This window comes from Penaeus chinensis, chromosome 24 (assembly GCF_019202785.1).
Source record: "Penaeus chinensis breed Huanghai No. 1 chromosome 24, ASM1920278v2, whole genome shotgun sequence".
In the NCBI taxonomy this organism is placed as follows: Eukaryota; Metazoa; Arthropoda; class Malacostraca; order Decapoda; family Penaeidae; genus Penaeus; species Penaeus chinensis.
The window spans coordinates 16,115,891-16,128,969 of NC_061842.1; the positions used below are offsets into that span (position 1 = coordinate 16,115,891).

Here is a 13,079-nt window from a genome sequence, read left to right on the forward strand (position 1 = left end):
ATTAATAACATCAAAGACAATAAAATAATAGAAGTAAAGTTTTCAAAAAATGAAGGAAAAGGGTAAACAGATGAGATAACTAAGACTAATAGATGACTCCTTGGTGACTAAGCACTTGTAGAGCCATCTAAGTGTAAAGACAATAGATAAACTTCTTATTACAGTGAGCATAGCATTGTAGTCTTGCCACTCGTGAATGAAAGGCTGTCTTTGTGTCAGTGCTGAACAGCCTCTTTGAGCCATGTTTATGGTATTCCTTTGGTTAATCATCCAGCCCTTACCCTTCATGGAGACTGAAAGGTAGACCATTTCTCTTTCCTACATATTTTGTACCCATAATATGGGCATTAAGGCTTGCCCATTCATCGACTAGCCTTTCTGAAATTAACTTCTCTGGTTTCCCAACCCCCACCTATCCTCTGAACATGGCTCCAATCAACTGCTACTACTACCTGCTCCTCAATGCTTACTGTCAATTTGGCCATTCTGAATCATTTACTCAGGCCATTACTTAACCTTCAGAATGCACCCCTTCCTCTCTCCCAACCTCCTTCACTCCATCTCCTATTCCTGCACAATCTTCTTAATTCTTTGCCCCTCCCATCTTTTTTTACTACTCTTCATCCTTACTACTCATACTCATCATGTTACTACTCCCACATCTACAAACCTTTTAAGTACTCTCTTTAACCCAGGTAAGAGGGATTTATTTGTGTGTGTGTGTGTGTGTGTGTGTGTGTGTGTGTGTGTGTGTGTGTGTGTGTGTGTGTGTGTGTGTGTGTGTGTGTGTGTGTGTGTGTGAGAGAGAGAGAGAGAGAGAGAGAGAGAGAGAGAGAGAGAGAGAGAGAGAGAGAGAGAGAGAGAGAGAGAGAGAGAGAGAGAGAGAGGCAGCCATATAAAACAAAGTTTCCTTCCCAAGCTTCTGTATAATCTATTCAATTAGGGTGTTGCTCCACCTACTGCTATGATGTAATCAGAATGGCTAGGTGTTGCTTAACCCAATGCCGCTAGTGAAAATTAACAAAAAATAGGGAAAATGCTGTACCTATTTTCTATATTTTTTGTGAAATGTCTGCCTATAGATGGCTCTGCTAGTGCTTAGCCACAAAGGAGTCAATTAGTAGACCTTGTGACCGTACCTGATTTGAATTGGCGGGAAAACGTATTTTTTACTAGTGCTAAGAATATCGATGGTGTTATTTTTATTATAAACATTATAATTATTATAATGCTTTTTAATATTAGTAACAGCAAAATAAGACAACATAAAATATTTCGTAAATCAAAGAAAAGGGTGAATGGCCGAGACGGGCAATACTCATAACTGGCTCATTGGTGACTTAGTACAAGTATAGCCATCTATGTTTAAAAACAATCAAACAAGTACTAACAGTGGGCATAGCACGTGTCTACCCGTCGTACCCATTGGCAAGGGGTTAAGCCCTAAACGTTGGAAAAGATGGCTCTACCCTATCGAACCTCGCTGCCCAGCTTCAGTTCTGCTCTGATACTTGTGTCAGAACTGTTTCCATCTCCCCAGCTGATACCCTTGTACATTACAAGGATTAGTCTGACTGTGAAAATGACCTGCTTGCCTGCCTCATTGACAGTGTCTGTGCTACACTATTCCTCTCAGAGGCCGCCTTAAGTTTTACACCAATATTGCCAAGATGACCTTCTGTAGATACTACCTCCTCCATGAAGTTTATATTGGCAGTCCTGTCCTGTCTGACCATATTGACCCCTCCCCTATCAAGGTCAGAAATCTTGGTGTTTTAGCCAAGCACCATCACTCCATAGCCTGTTACCCTCTACTTGCCCTACCTGGTCATGACCATTCAAATTGCTCTGCACAAAAATGTACATATGCCAATTGTGGTGGCTTTCATAATGTATTTTATAGGGTTTTCTGCCTACAAATGTAAGTCTGAGGTAGGAGTTTCCAGATTCAAATTTGGCCTCACTCTATGCCTCCAAGGTTATTCCTCTTGCTATCACTTGAAATGCTCTCCTTTGGTCTGTTTCTCACCCTTCTTCCCAAGATGGCTCTGCATCTCCCCCATACCATCCCACCTCTACCCATTCTCACCCAGATAAATTCTTTTGCCATTTTAAATCCAGATACTCCAGTCTCTACCACTTCCCAGTGCATGTCCCTCCTACTCCTCCTCCTCCTCACTTTACCTGTTGTACTAGGCATTTTAGATTTTCATCCCATAATCTGCTTCCACATTCTCTCCTACACCTACTTCTGTCTCCTCTTCTCCCCATTCCTGTGTTTTTCCTCACTTGTCCTCTGTTCCCTGAGGCCCCAACCTGTTAGACATCCTTACATAATCCCCCACTCTTTCCTTTGAACTTGTTCTTCTTCAGATACATAGATACTCTCCATTTGATCTAATTTCCCTTCACCCTTAAGCTCTCTTATGCTAATCCTCCCCCCTTTCCCCATTTGCTTCCCTTCTTTACTTTTTTTCACTACCATACTATCCTATAGTGCTGTACGACCTTTGACATCTAACACGTTTTGTTCTATTAACTGATTTTTCCCCTTTTCACCACAATACTTCTCCATAGTACTGTACAACCTTTGATGTCAAGCATATTTATTTGTTTTAAACCACTAACCATTACCCAACTTATTTCTGGGATGTGCACTGTGCTGCCAGATAGTGGATTCAGGAGATATAGGAACCATTTTAGAACATTTGGGATACAAACAATTGTAGGAAGGTCTCATGCTGGCCTTGACATGGGTTGCTAATTTTTATATTTATTATATGACATTATGGCGTAGCTAGAATAAGGATAGGGATAGAGGTGCTCATGGTTGGTTTATCATTGTCACTCTCCACTATTTGTGACTTTGTTTAGGTAAAGAAGATACATTACTTAACATAATTTACCTGTGTGTGTGTGTGTGTGTGCATGTGTATTGTGTGTGAGCAATATTTTTTTATACATATTTTTTTTTCCAACAGACTGAAGATGTTGCCCGGCCTAAGTCTCATAGTGTGAGTGGTGGAAGTATACCCGGCACTATGACCAGCTCTATTAATGTACCCAGCAGTAGCGTGGCTTCAAGTGTATCAAGTTCTATTACTGGAACTACAGGCATGCCCATCGTGCGTAGAGATTATACAGACCCTCTTCACCTAACCATAGTCCCAACAGTGACTCCCCTCACTGGATGTGGTGCCTCCCCAACGAGGGGTGTTGGACGTCAATGCTTCTCCCCTTCCCTTCAGCAACATGTCCGCAACACCTCCTTCTGCCCCTCTCCATCTCCTACTAAAAAGACTTTTGCTACAAGACGTAGCCTAAGTCCCATTGCATTACGGCCATCACCACTTGGAGCAGGTCTCAAGCGCAAGTGGGAAATGGATGAACGTTGCGAACCCTTCCTAACGCCTAGCAAGCGTGCCTCCACATGCACCCCTGATCGCTGCATAGGGGGATTACTTATTACTCAGCCTCACAGGTTAGTGACCTTTATTATGTTTTGGGATACTGTTTTATGACTCTCATGGCACTCATTATCTGCTTCATGTTTAATCAGAATTTTCCAGTGGGTAATCCCTTTGATGAAGTGGATGTAATTAACCCCTAAGGAGTTGTACAGCAACATGGATCCATGTCAGGGTAGTGGGAAGGGTAGTGGGAGGGGTAAGAGTAATATTATTGATTTGTTATTTCATAATCTGTCAATGATTGTGTTAAAAATGAGCTACCAATAGAGCTAGAATATCAAAGTTGTCCTTCATTATTATAGAATGGAATCTATTTAATATTGTAGGAGAGGTTTTCTGTAAAACTTTTTTTTTTTTCCAGATAAAAAAATAATTATCTGCTCTTGTTTCTACTACTATTGTTTTGCTTCTGCTTTTGCATATTGAATGTTATGTGTAATGCATTAAAATGTAATTGATTCTTATATTTTATTTTTTTGGTACTTAGGGATTGTATATTATGTAAATAATAATTTTAATATTGTTTCTTTTCAGTGTTGGCAGTCTAGAGAGTACACCAAGCCCTGCAGGTCCAGGGTCACTTGGGAGTGTTGGTACTCCAGAATCTGTTTGTTCCTCTGGATCTCCTGGTCTCTCCACAGCACCATATTCACCAGCATCTTTGGCTGAAACCCCTGCCCCAACGCCTGATCCTCCCCCTCACTTATTCAAGCCAGTTTCTCCAGCATTAACAACAGATCAAACAGCCTCATTTTCCAATCAGGATCATTCTGATCGCTTTGGAGCACAGGATCATGGGAATCGCTTTGGAAGTCGAGATCATAATGAACGATTTGGTAGTCAAGAACATAGTGATCGCTTTGGAGGAAGAGAGGTGCGGGATCGTTTCAGCAGCCAAGAGCATAACGAACACTTTGGTGGCCAAGAGCATACGAGTCGTATTGGTAGTCGAGAGCACAGGGACCAGTTCGGCAATCAGGAGCATGGAGACCAGTTTGATGGACAAGTAAAAGGAGCTGACACTAGTGATGGAAGCAGCAGTGATGCTATGATTACTGAGGATGTACCTACTACTGACCTCAAAAGTTACCAGGATATGGACCTGAGTGAATCATTAACACAACCTCCTCTCAACATCTGACATCACCTTTGACTGTCACACGTTAGGCTCGCTTGGCAACCACTACAGGTAGTAGGAAAACAGCCAGTGTAGCTTTAGTGTGAACAGTAGCACAGTATCATCATTACCATGTATCATCTAGTGTTATTTGTGGACAGGTATAGATATCTATGTGATATGTAGACTTCCTCTCCAGTACTAACCTGCAAAGCTGTGATGTCATTGTTTGATGTGGCAGGTGCACTTCTCTTTGCAAACCCTATTGAGTGTGATTAATGTTAAAATTTGAGGACAGAATCTTGACTTCTCTGGAAGCTATGCTAGAACCATGCATTTAAGTGCACATCTAATAATTCCCCTTCTGAGTGAGGAATTTTGGTCAGTTGAAGCTTTATGTCACATATATTGAACCTTGAATTACTCTTTCTCTTCCCTAGACAACTCCCTTCATTTATTTGTGATATTTATCATCATCATCTTACTCCTGGGCTAAACTTGACATATCTGTATCCATATTGTATGCATAAGTGTTGTCTATCTTGCTATACTGTAACATGAATGGATTATCTTGTGTTGACTAGTCGCATTGTATCAAACAATACTATAAGCTTGGGGACTGATATTAGAACTATTTAGTAATGACAAGTAGAACATCTGACTTGGGGGAAAGTGTATCCTACAGTATTCTGCATTCTCTGAAGAGGATACCTTTGTTTTAGTTAGCTCTTCAACAATTTTGTGCCACATTTAAACAAAGTTTAAATAGATTGTTATGCTGAGAATTTGTTGGAATCTTAACATTTCATAATATTCCTGACTATGTAAGTCAATATTATGCCTGTAAGAACATTTTCAGTGACCCTTAGTATGTCTGAACCTGGATCTGTGATTCATGGAATATGTCATAAAACAAAATAGATCTATCATCTTTGTTTTATTCCTTGATAAAAAGAAAGCTTTACAGATAGTTCTGGCCATACATTAGACAGAGAATAATAATAATAATAATAATGAAGAAGTACCAATGCATGAAAATACAAGGAACTGCAAAGGCTCAGGGAAACTATGAATAATATCCATATTTTTATTTATTATACAGAGTAAACACAGGGCAGATTTGTACAGTACCACAATCAGGTTTAAAAGGAGCAAAAAGTTGTCTAAAACTAGTACTCTCTGTCATTACTAAATATCATTACACAATAATACATTATACAAAAATGGTGAAGTTTCTTACATTGATTACGAATAATGAACACAAACAAAATATCATCTTACTGGACGTTACGATACACATTTATTCACCATTGTGCTTGACTGAAGGAATCAATAATTTAATCTCTCTTGTGCTCGGATTCACAACACGACACAAATTATCCATTGTGCTAAAAGGAAGACTTGACATCTCTATTGTCTGGTTTCTTTCCTGCACTGTGAATTGTAACCTATCAAGCATTCCTTGAGTAGGGTAAATACCTTAATTACTTCAATACTCTTTACTCTGAGAGGGTGTAGCTGCTTTTATTCCAAAAATGGCTGCCATTTCATCTCCAAGAGCATAAGGACCACAATTAGCTGCACAAGATTTAACACTGCTGCACTATGTTGTCTACAGGCTTGTGCCAAGTATGGTACATACCGCTACATTTGTGGGCCAAATGTATCTGGCCAAGTACAAGCTTTAAAGCTGGGAATTGAATAAGTATCTGTCAAAAACATTGGCTTAGATCCTACACTTAATCCCCAATGCAGCAATATCAATATGCACAATGGCACAAAAGACAACAATTGTAGATCTTTGGTTCAGTTTAAATGATTCCAGGCTGCCACTTTACCTCTCAGATCAAAATTAAAAAAAAGAAAAAAAAAATGAAAAGAAAAAATACAGGAAACATTATGCACGTTTAAAACTAAGATAGTGGCATTAAGCATAGCACAGAGTGGAGACTTGCAGACTGGACAAATACTGATATCTTTGGTTCTGACAATCCCCATGTGGTCAGCTTCTCTATGGACAAGTCACAATCCAGGATCTAGGACAGGTTATATCTTCATATGCCTCAAAATCAAATATTTAAAAACCCGGAAAAATGTTGTGAAAGTCCCTATTGCACCTAATGACTAATTGATATTGTGCCAATCGGGGGAAATGCATGATTGCAACTTCCTTGTCCTGAAGTGTCAAGTTGACCCAAAGGTAAGCAAAACAATGGTTCACAGCAGAAAGAAACCAAGACACTGCAACACAAATTGGATGATTGACAAACTGCACAATAAAGAGGGAGAAGTGTGCAAGAAGACATTGCAGGTGGCTAATGTGGTTGTAGGCGAGTCTGTCAGTCGGGCGTATCGGTCAAGCCGGTAGATACCTGAGGGTTTGTGCGAACACCACTACACCTTACACCCACACTGCCACACTGCAATACACAGCAGAAGCCATCAGTTACAAAACATGAGAAAAGACACTCGTCACTGATACTTCGGACACTGATGACACAATAATATCATAATGAATACACTTGTCATTAAGATGAGCATTAATGAAAACGGCTCACATATTTATACAGACTGATCACATAGCTACTGGGAAATGCACAGAGTGAATATCCACAAAGACACATCACTTTGGGCATATGGAGAAAATGATTGTGCTGTCCATCACTAAAACACTTTGATTTTCAACAGTTTGGTGCAAACTTACAAATATTGTACAGGGAAAGGAGAATTAACCTACAAAAATGTACTGACCTAAAAAAAAAAAAAGAAAAAAAAGGAGGTATATTGGAGAACCCACACACTTTCATAAAAGCAAACCCAAGCATGGTAATCATGTCTTTAGTCCCATGCTGTCATTTTGTAAATAAGAATGTGATTGTCTTGGCTACAACTGATGAGATAATTTCCAACTTAACAAGTTACAATAGCAATGATGATGATAATGTGATAATAATTAGTAAAAATAATAATAATAATAAAATGTCTTGACAGAATCATACCCTTTGTGACTTAGGACCTACATGTGACCTTATATGTGGGGTTCTGCATCATACAAAAATCTATATAACACCAAAAACATTCTTAATACAATGCCTTTAGGATGAATGATGTTCTGACATTGCACCTTGTATAAAATAACTTTACGTTCAGAAATAGCAAGTGCAAACAGTGCACTCTGAGACATGAAAAATTAAAAACTCTTAGTGGAAGTAATAAAGGAAATGAGATTCTATAGCTAATATCAATAGGGCTATCAGAAGTCGAGATTCATAACTGGTTATCAAGTATATCTTAAGAGTGTAAACATACACTGTACAAGTATAGGTTATATGAGTCACACTTGTCAAATGTTTCGTTGAATACATTAAAAATGCACTATATCATTTCATAATTGCTGTATGAAATGGGCCATGCCTACTCTCAACATAACAAATTATGGTACTCCACTGACTCAGAAATGGCCTACATGGGTTGGAACTGAGGTTTCCAAATTGTTCAGAAATTCACTACAAGACCCTTCATACAAAATGGTAGAGGGAAAATGGTAACAACAGCACAGAGTCCATGTGTTGGTCAGGTTGGTGTGGTTGGCAACACACCACCTTCCAGCCCCAGCCATCTGTTGTTGTGCAAACTGGATGCCACTCAACTACAGTCACCTTTCAAACAACAACAGTTCCGGTCTGGCACACAACACACTCGCACAACCACCAACATTCTGCCACCAGTCCTTAGGCTTTGGAAGCAACTGCTGATGGATCCATGGCATGGGGGCATCCAGGTAACTGTGCCTCATTTACCATAAGCTGTCATTTTGGATGAGCCCCAAGTAGCAAGCAATAATGAGCTGCCACAGGGGATACTTGGTCCTCGTGTGTCGCACTGACAGCCAGACTCTGCCAGCCAAGCAATGTGATAACACTCTAAGGGACTTTCCTACAAGAGATGGTCAAGGGCTGGGAGCAGAGTCCTTTTTTATATATAATTATACAGTCACACAGACCAACATAGTCTCTAATGAGCAATTGATAACAGCATTGTCATGTTATTTGATGAATGCACATGTGAAGTCCTCAGTATGGTGCAAATCGATTGTAGCTGCCTCTGTAGACCGCCTGAAACAAATAAAAGATCATTAGCATAAGCAGAGTGATAGGCAAAGATTAATAAAATAACTGAAATAGTTTTAGTCAAAAAAAAAAAAAATATATTGTGTTGCTTGATTATTGTTTCAGTCCTTTTACTGAAATACAGATTCAAGTTTGAAAGAAAATACCAAAATACAAAATTGGCTATACTTACTCCGTAGCCTGCCACTGGTCCAATTCCGGATGCAGCCGCGATGTATGGGTCCGGGTAGGGCCTGTCAGCATAGGCACTGTAATAGATCGATCTTTGAACGGGAAAAAAGAGGGAAAAGTTTCCATTAGTAAGCGGGTCCTGGAGTACATATTACAAATCTAACTACCCAACTACAGAGATTTGCAGGCACATTCAAAAACTCAGGCAAAATGGCTCTCCCCAAAACCATGCTCAATGAGATATTAGACACACCTTTTAAATGCTTTTAGTCTTCCATCACCAGCTTAATATATTTAGCTTCCAAGATTACTTTTGGCTACATATAAAAACAGATTAAACAAATCTAAAATGTATTTATCACTCCACCTGGCTTTCTTTCGACTACAGTAATGCTGAAGCTCTTATTCAGAACCATCAATACACTCTCTAAGGACACTTCATCGTGGCTGTGTCAATTCTAGGCTTGTAATATCCTTAAAATTACTGTAAATACTGAAATTTGGTTCGGTTGTAGTACATAAATCCTTACCAGTAGTAAACTAATCCATTTTTCTTATTAAACCAGCTGAGAATATTCATGGAATGAAACCCACCAGTCATATGCAAGAAAAAAAGGATTAAATTCCTTTGTTTTCCTCAAATACACTTTTTTTTCAGTCCTCCTTGTGGTAGGTAATGAGTACATGATTCTAACCCATTAAATATATACTAAGGAAAGTTGTCGATGATTTTCTGAATGACCTGAGTTTTTGGTATGACTGTTAAATGTGCTATCATCATGCAGCATGCAATAAATACCAAAAGCTACTAAACCAAAACATGAGACAAGTTATATAACATTGTAGTAAGAAAACATGCACAAAAACATTTTAGATCCTACAGTGTAACTCAACAGTATGCAGAAAAGATGGTGAACATAAATTATTAAACGGCTATATCTATTGTACAACTCCATTCCACAGGGGCTAGTGAGATGGCAAATGAAAAGAAAAAAAAAAGAAGAAAAAGAAAAAAAAAAAAAATTAAATTTCTTCAGTAAAAAATTCAGATTCAGTGAAAAAATATAATAATAATAATAATAATAATAATAATAATAATAATAATAATAATAATAATAACCATAATAATGATAATAATAATAATGATAATAATAATAATAATAAAAAATCCATCTGTCATGCCCCAGTGACAAGTTCAGCTCACACTCCCATGCACACACAATCAATCAAGAAGGCATAATCCCCCTAGAGATTAAGGAGTGCTGCAATATTGTTTTGATAAACAGTTCAAGCTAGCTGTCAAGCACACCATGTGGTTTATCACACTTGGTGTAGGTGATTACAGGGTGAAAGATTTCCCATGGATAACACCCAGCAATAATGTCCCAACACTGCTACCTACTGATTTAGGCCACTCCAACTGTCAAACATTACACCTCTATCAAAACCTCAAGAGGCAAATAAGTGAAGAAAAGTACAATAAAAGAAGACAAAGGTGCAGTCATTACAGGATCATGTAGGCCTGTTTACAAGTGAAACTTGCGGACCACACTCGACAAGGCCGCAAACCACTGTTAAAACTATGTACACTGCCCAGGAACACCGCTTACTTCAAAAATATTTCAAAGCATGCATTCAACAAGTTTCATCTTACCAAAATTTTTGTCATCTATATTTTTGAAACAATCGAAGAGTCTCCAATTTTTACCTGAAGAAAACTATTTTCATTTCATTTACAAAAATCAACGAATTCAAGATTACTCTCCCTAACAAGCATAGCATATGTAGATGTATACCCGTACATGAAAATATCAATGTATGAATATATACATCCATATGCAAATATCTATATTCATACACAAATATATATATATATATATTTATATTTATACATATCTGTGGACATCACTGAAGAAAAAAAATCCTAAAATCTGTTTGCACTTTGGGCAGTTATCGGAATGAAAAACAACTGTTATATCATACTAATTCAAAAATTAAGTTAACTGACACATGATTACCCACTCATCACTTAAACAGAATTCTGAAATCAACCCATTGCTGCCATCTACATGTACTATCGATTGTATTTTTTGTAAGTTTTTGTGCACATAGTTGGCTCTACAAGTGCTCAGCCACCAAGGAGGTAATTACTAGGCATATGTGACTACACCGGTTTTGCCCTTTCCTTGAGTTTATGGGAAAATTGTTTTTGTCTTATGCTATTGATACTGATGAGGTTACTACTATTACCATAGTTATTATAATGTTATCAAAAATATTAATAGCAACCAAAAAATTAAAAGAAATTTTCAAAAAATCAAGGAAAAGGATAAACAGGTGAGAGATGTAGAACTTGTAATTACTCCTTAGTGATTAAGCACTTGTGGAGGCAAACAAAAAAACACAGTGGACCTGGCATGTATTTTTGCCATTGTGGCATGGGTTAAAATGTAAGACTGAGTGTGGATGTGTGTGTGAGAGAGTTTAGTGTTAGTGTACGAGTGTACAATTGTGAAAGTGAGTGAGTACAGACGTGCACATACATTGTCTTTTTATAATATCCTTTCTTGTGTTTGCTTCACTTTTTCTTGCACCAATAAGTACTACAATATTTTTTTTATGTCTATATAGATATATATATATATTAAGGTGTATATATATAAATAGATCTATGCATATACACTATAACTAATTATTTGTTTGGAAGAATTAAGAACATCATTTTCACTCCTTTCATCCACTCACAAGACAACTGAGAATCCAATTTATGTAAATCATAGAATATTTAATAGACTACAAATCTAAATATCTTGGATACTCAGTTGCCTCAATTAACAGCAGAAGAGAGATGTCACCTACAGTAATTATGTAGTGAAATCAACTGTTTTTAGGACCTTTACATTAAATATAATAAGAGACACGGTGAGCATCTCTCAGAAGGTGAAGCAAGCTACAGTATCTCATAAGAGTTACTGTGGCAGACTGCACCATTAGGAGTCATGGAAAGTAACTCACCCAGCGGCAATGGTAGGGTAAGCTGCTACGGCTGCAGGTTGGGCGGCTGCCGCAGCCACTCCATAGGCCCGTGCCGCGGCAGCTGTGTAGGCATTTGCTGCTGCTGCATACCCTGCCTGTTGGGCCGTTGAGACAGAAAGTGTTGGTGTTTTAAGGAGCTGGGCGGCGGAGGCCCCCACGGCGGGGTGGTTGACCGCACCAACGGCAGCAGCAGGCTGGCCCACCGCTGCAGCTGCGGCTGCAGCTGCTTGCTGTAATGAAAGGGGGTGGCTCCTTATTCATGCACAACACACAGCCAGCGCAAGCAACATAATGCAACACTACGCCACCGCCAGCAAGGACAGCCTTCACATCAAGACGCAACTTAAAATATCTTCACTACAACTGCAGTGCAACACAATTCATTTTTGATGAAATAGTTGAAATCTCTTAATGTTTTGACTGATCATTTACTGCCTTCTTATGTAACTCAATAAGACAATGAAATATAAAAATGGAGTAAAACAAGTTTTATGATGACATTCAATAGAACAAATAAATAGAATTTAAATACTTCCTCCCATTCATAATGTGAGCATATAATCAACATGAAGAAATTTCTAAAAAGAGCCTCTTGCAATAAGCAGAGTAAATCTGGTTCAAGCCAGCTATTACAATTTAAACATTAATTAGATTTCCCTCCCATGCTAGACTAGAGAACCTGTGTTGCACTGTTAGTTTCAAGAAAGAAATCCTTTAATAATTCACCAAGAAATAAAAGTACAAAAATAGTATCTTACAGACAAAATTAAGATGAAAGAATAATGATGAAACAAGAATAAAACTAATCTGTGGCGGGGCAACATTTTAACTTTCATAAAATAACTGAAATTGGGATGCAAGTACAAAAACATCAAGATGATAGCTTTGTAAAATATAAATGATAAATAAATTAAAGGATTTAAAAAAAAAAAAAAAAAAAAAAAAAAAAAAAAAAAAAAAAAAAGAGCATTACAATATACCATAACAGTAAAGTACACAAATAATGAAAAATAATAAATAAATAAAAAGAATAGACAAAGTTGCAGAGAATCTTTAAGCACCCAACAGATTGTCACTTAAGAGAAAAAAGAATATTAGACCCTAAGCTTTACTTTCAGAAAAGTGTCTTTCTCATTAATGCTTTGCAAGATACAA

The 13,079-nt window shown here is 37.9% G+C and overlaps 2 protein-coding genes across 7 annotated transcripts in view; one reads left to right on the top strand and one right to left on the bottom strand.

The window, feature by feature from the left end:
- LOC125037771 overlaps positions 1 to 5,514 on the top strand; it is a 32,600-nt gene extending 27,086 nt beyond the window's left edge. For both annotated transcript variants that reach the window (XM_047630972.1, XM_047630973.1), the window contains 2 exons: positions 2,982 to 3,481; positions 4,005 to 5,514. In XM_047630972.1, the coding sequence (XP_047486928.1) occupies positions 2,982 to 3,481; positions 4,005 to 4,611 (1,107 nt within the window). In that variant the 3' untranslated portion in view covers positions 4,612 to 5,514. The remainder of the gene's footprint in view (positions 1 to 2,981; positions 3,482 to 4,004) is intronic.
- A 146-nt stretch (positions 5,515 to 5,660) lies between these two features.
- LOC125037772 (RNA binding protein fox-1 homolog 3-like) overlaps positions 5,661 to 13,079 on the bottom strand; it is a 610,880-nt gene continuing 603,461 nt past the window's right edge. For all 5 annotated transcript variants that reach the window (XM_047630978.1, XM_047630977.1, XM_047630975.1 and 2 more), the window contains exons 11-13: positions 11,904 to 12,154; positions 8,890 to 8,980; positions 5,661 to 8,702 (exon numbers count right to left, since the gene is read on the bottom strand). In XM_047630978.1, coding sequence (XP_047486934.1) covers positions 8,661 to 8,702; positions 8,890 to 8,980; positions 11,904 to 12,154 — 384 coding nt within the window. In that variant the 3' untranslated portion in view covers positions 5,661 to 8,660. The remainder of the gene's footprint in view (positions 8,703 to 8,889; positions 8,981 to 11,903; positions 12,155 to 13,079) is intronic.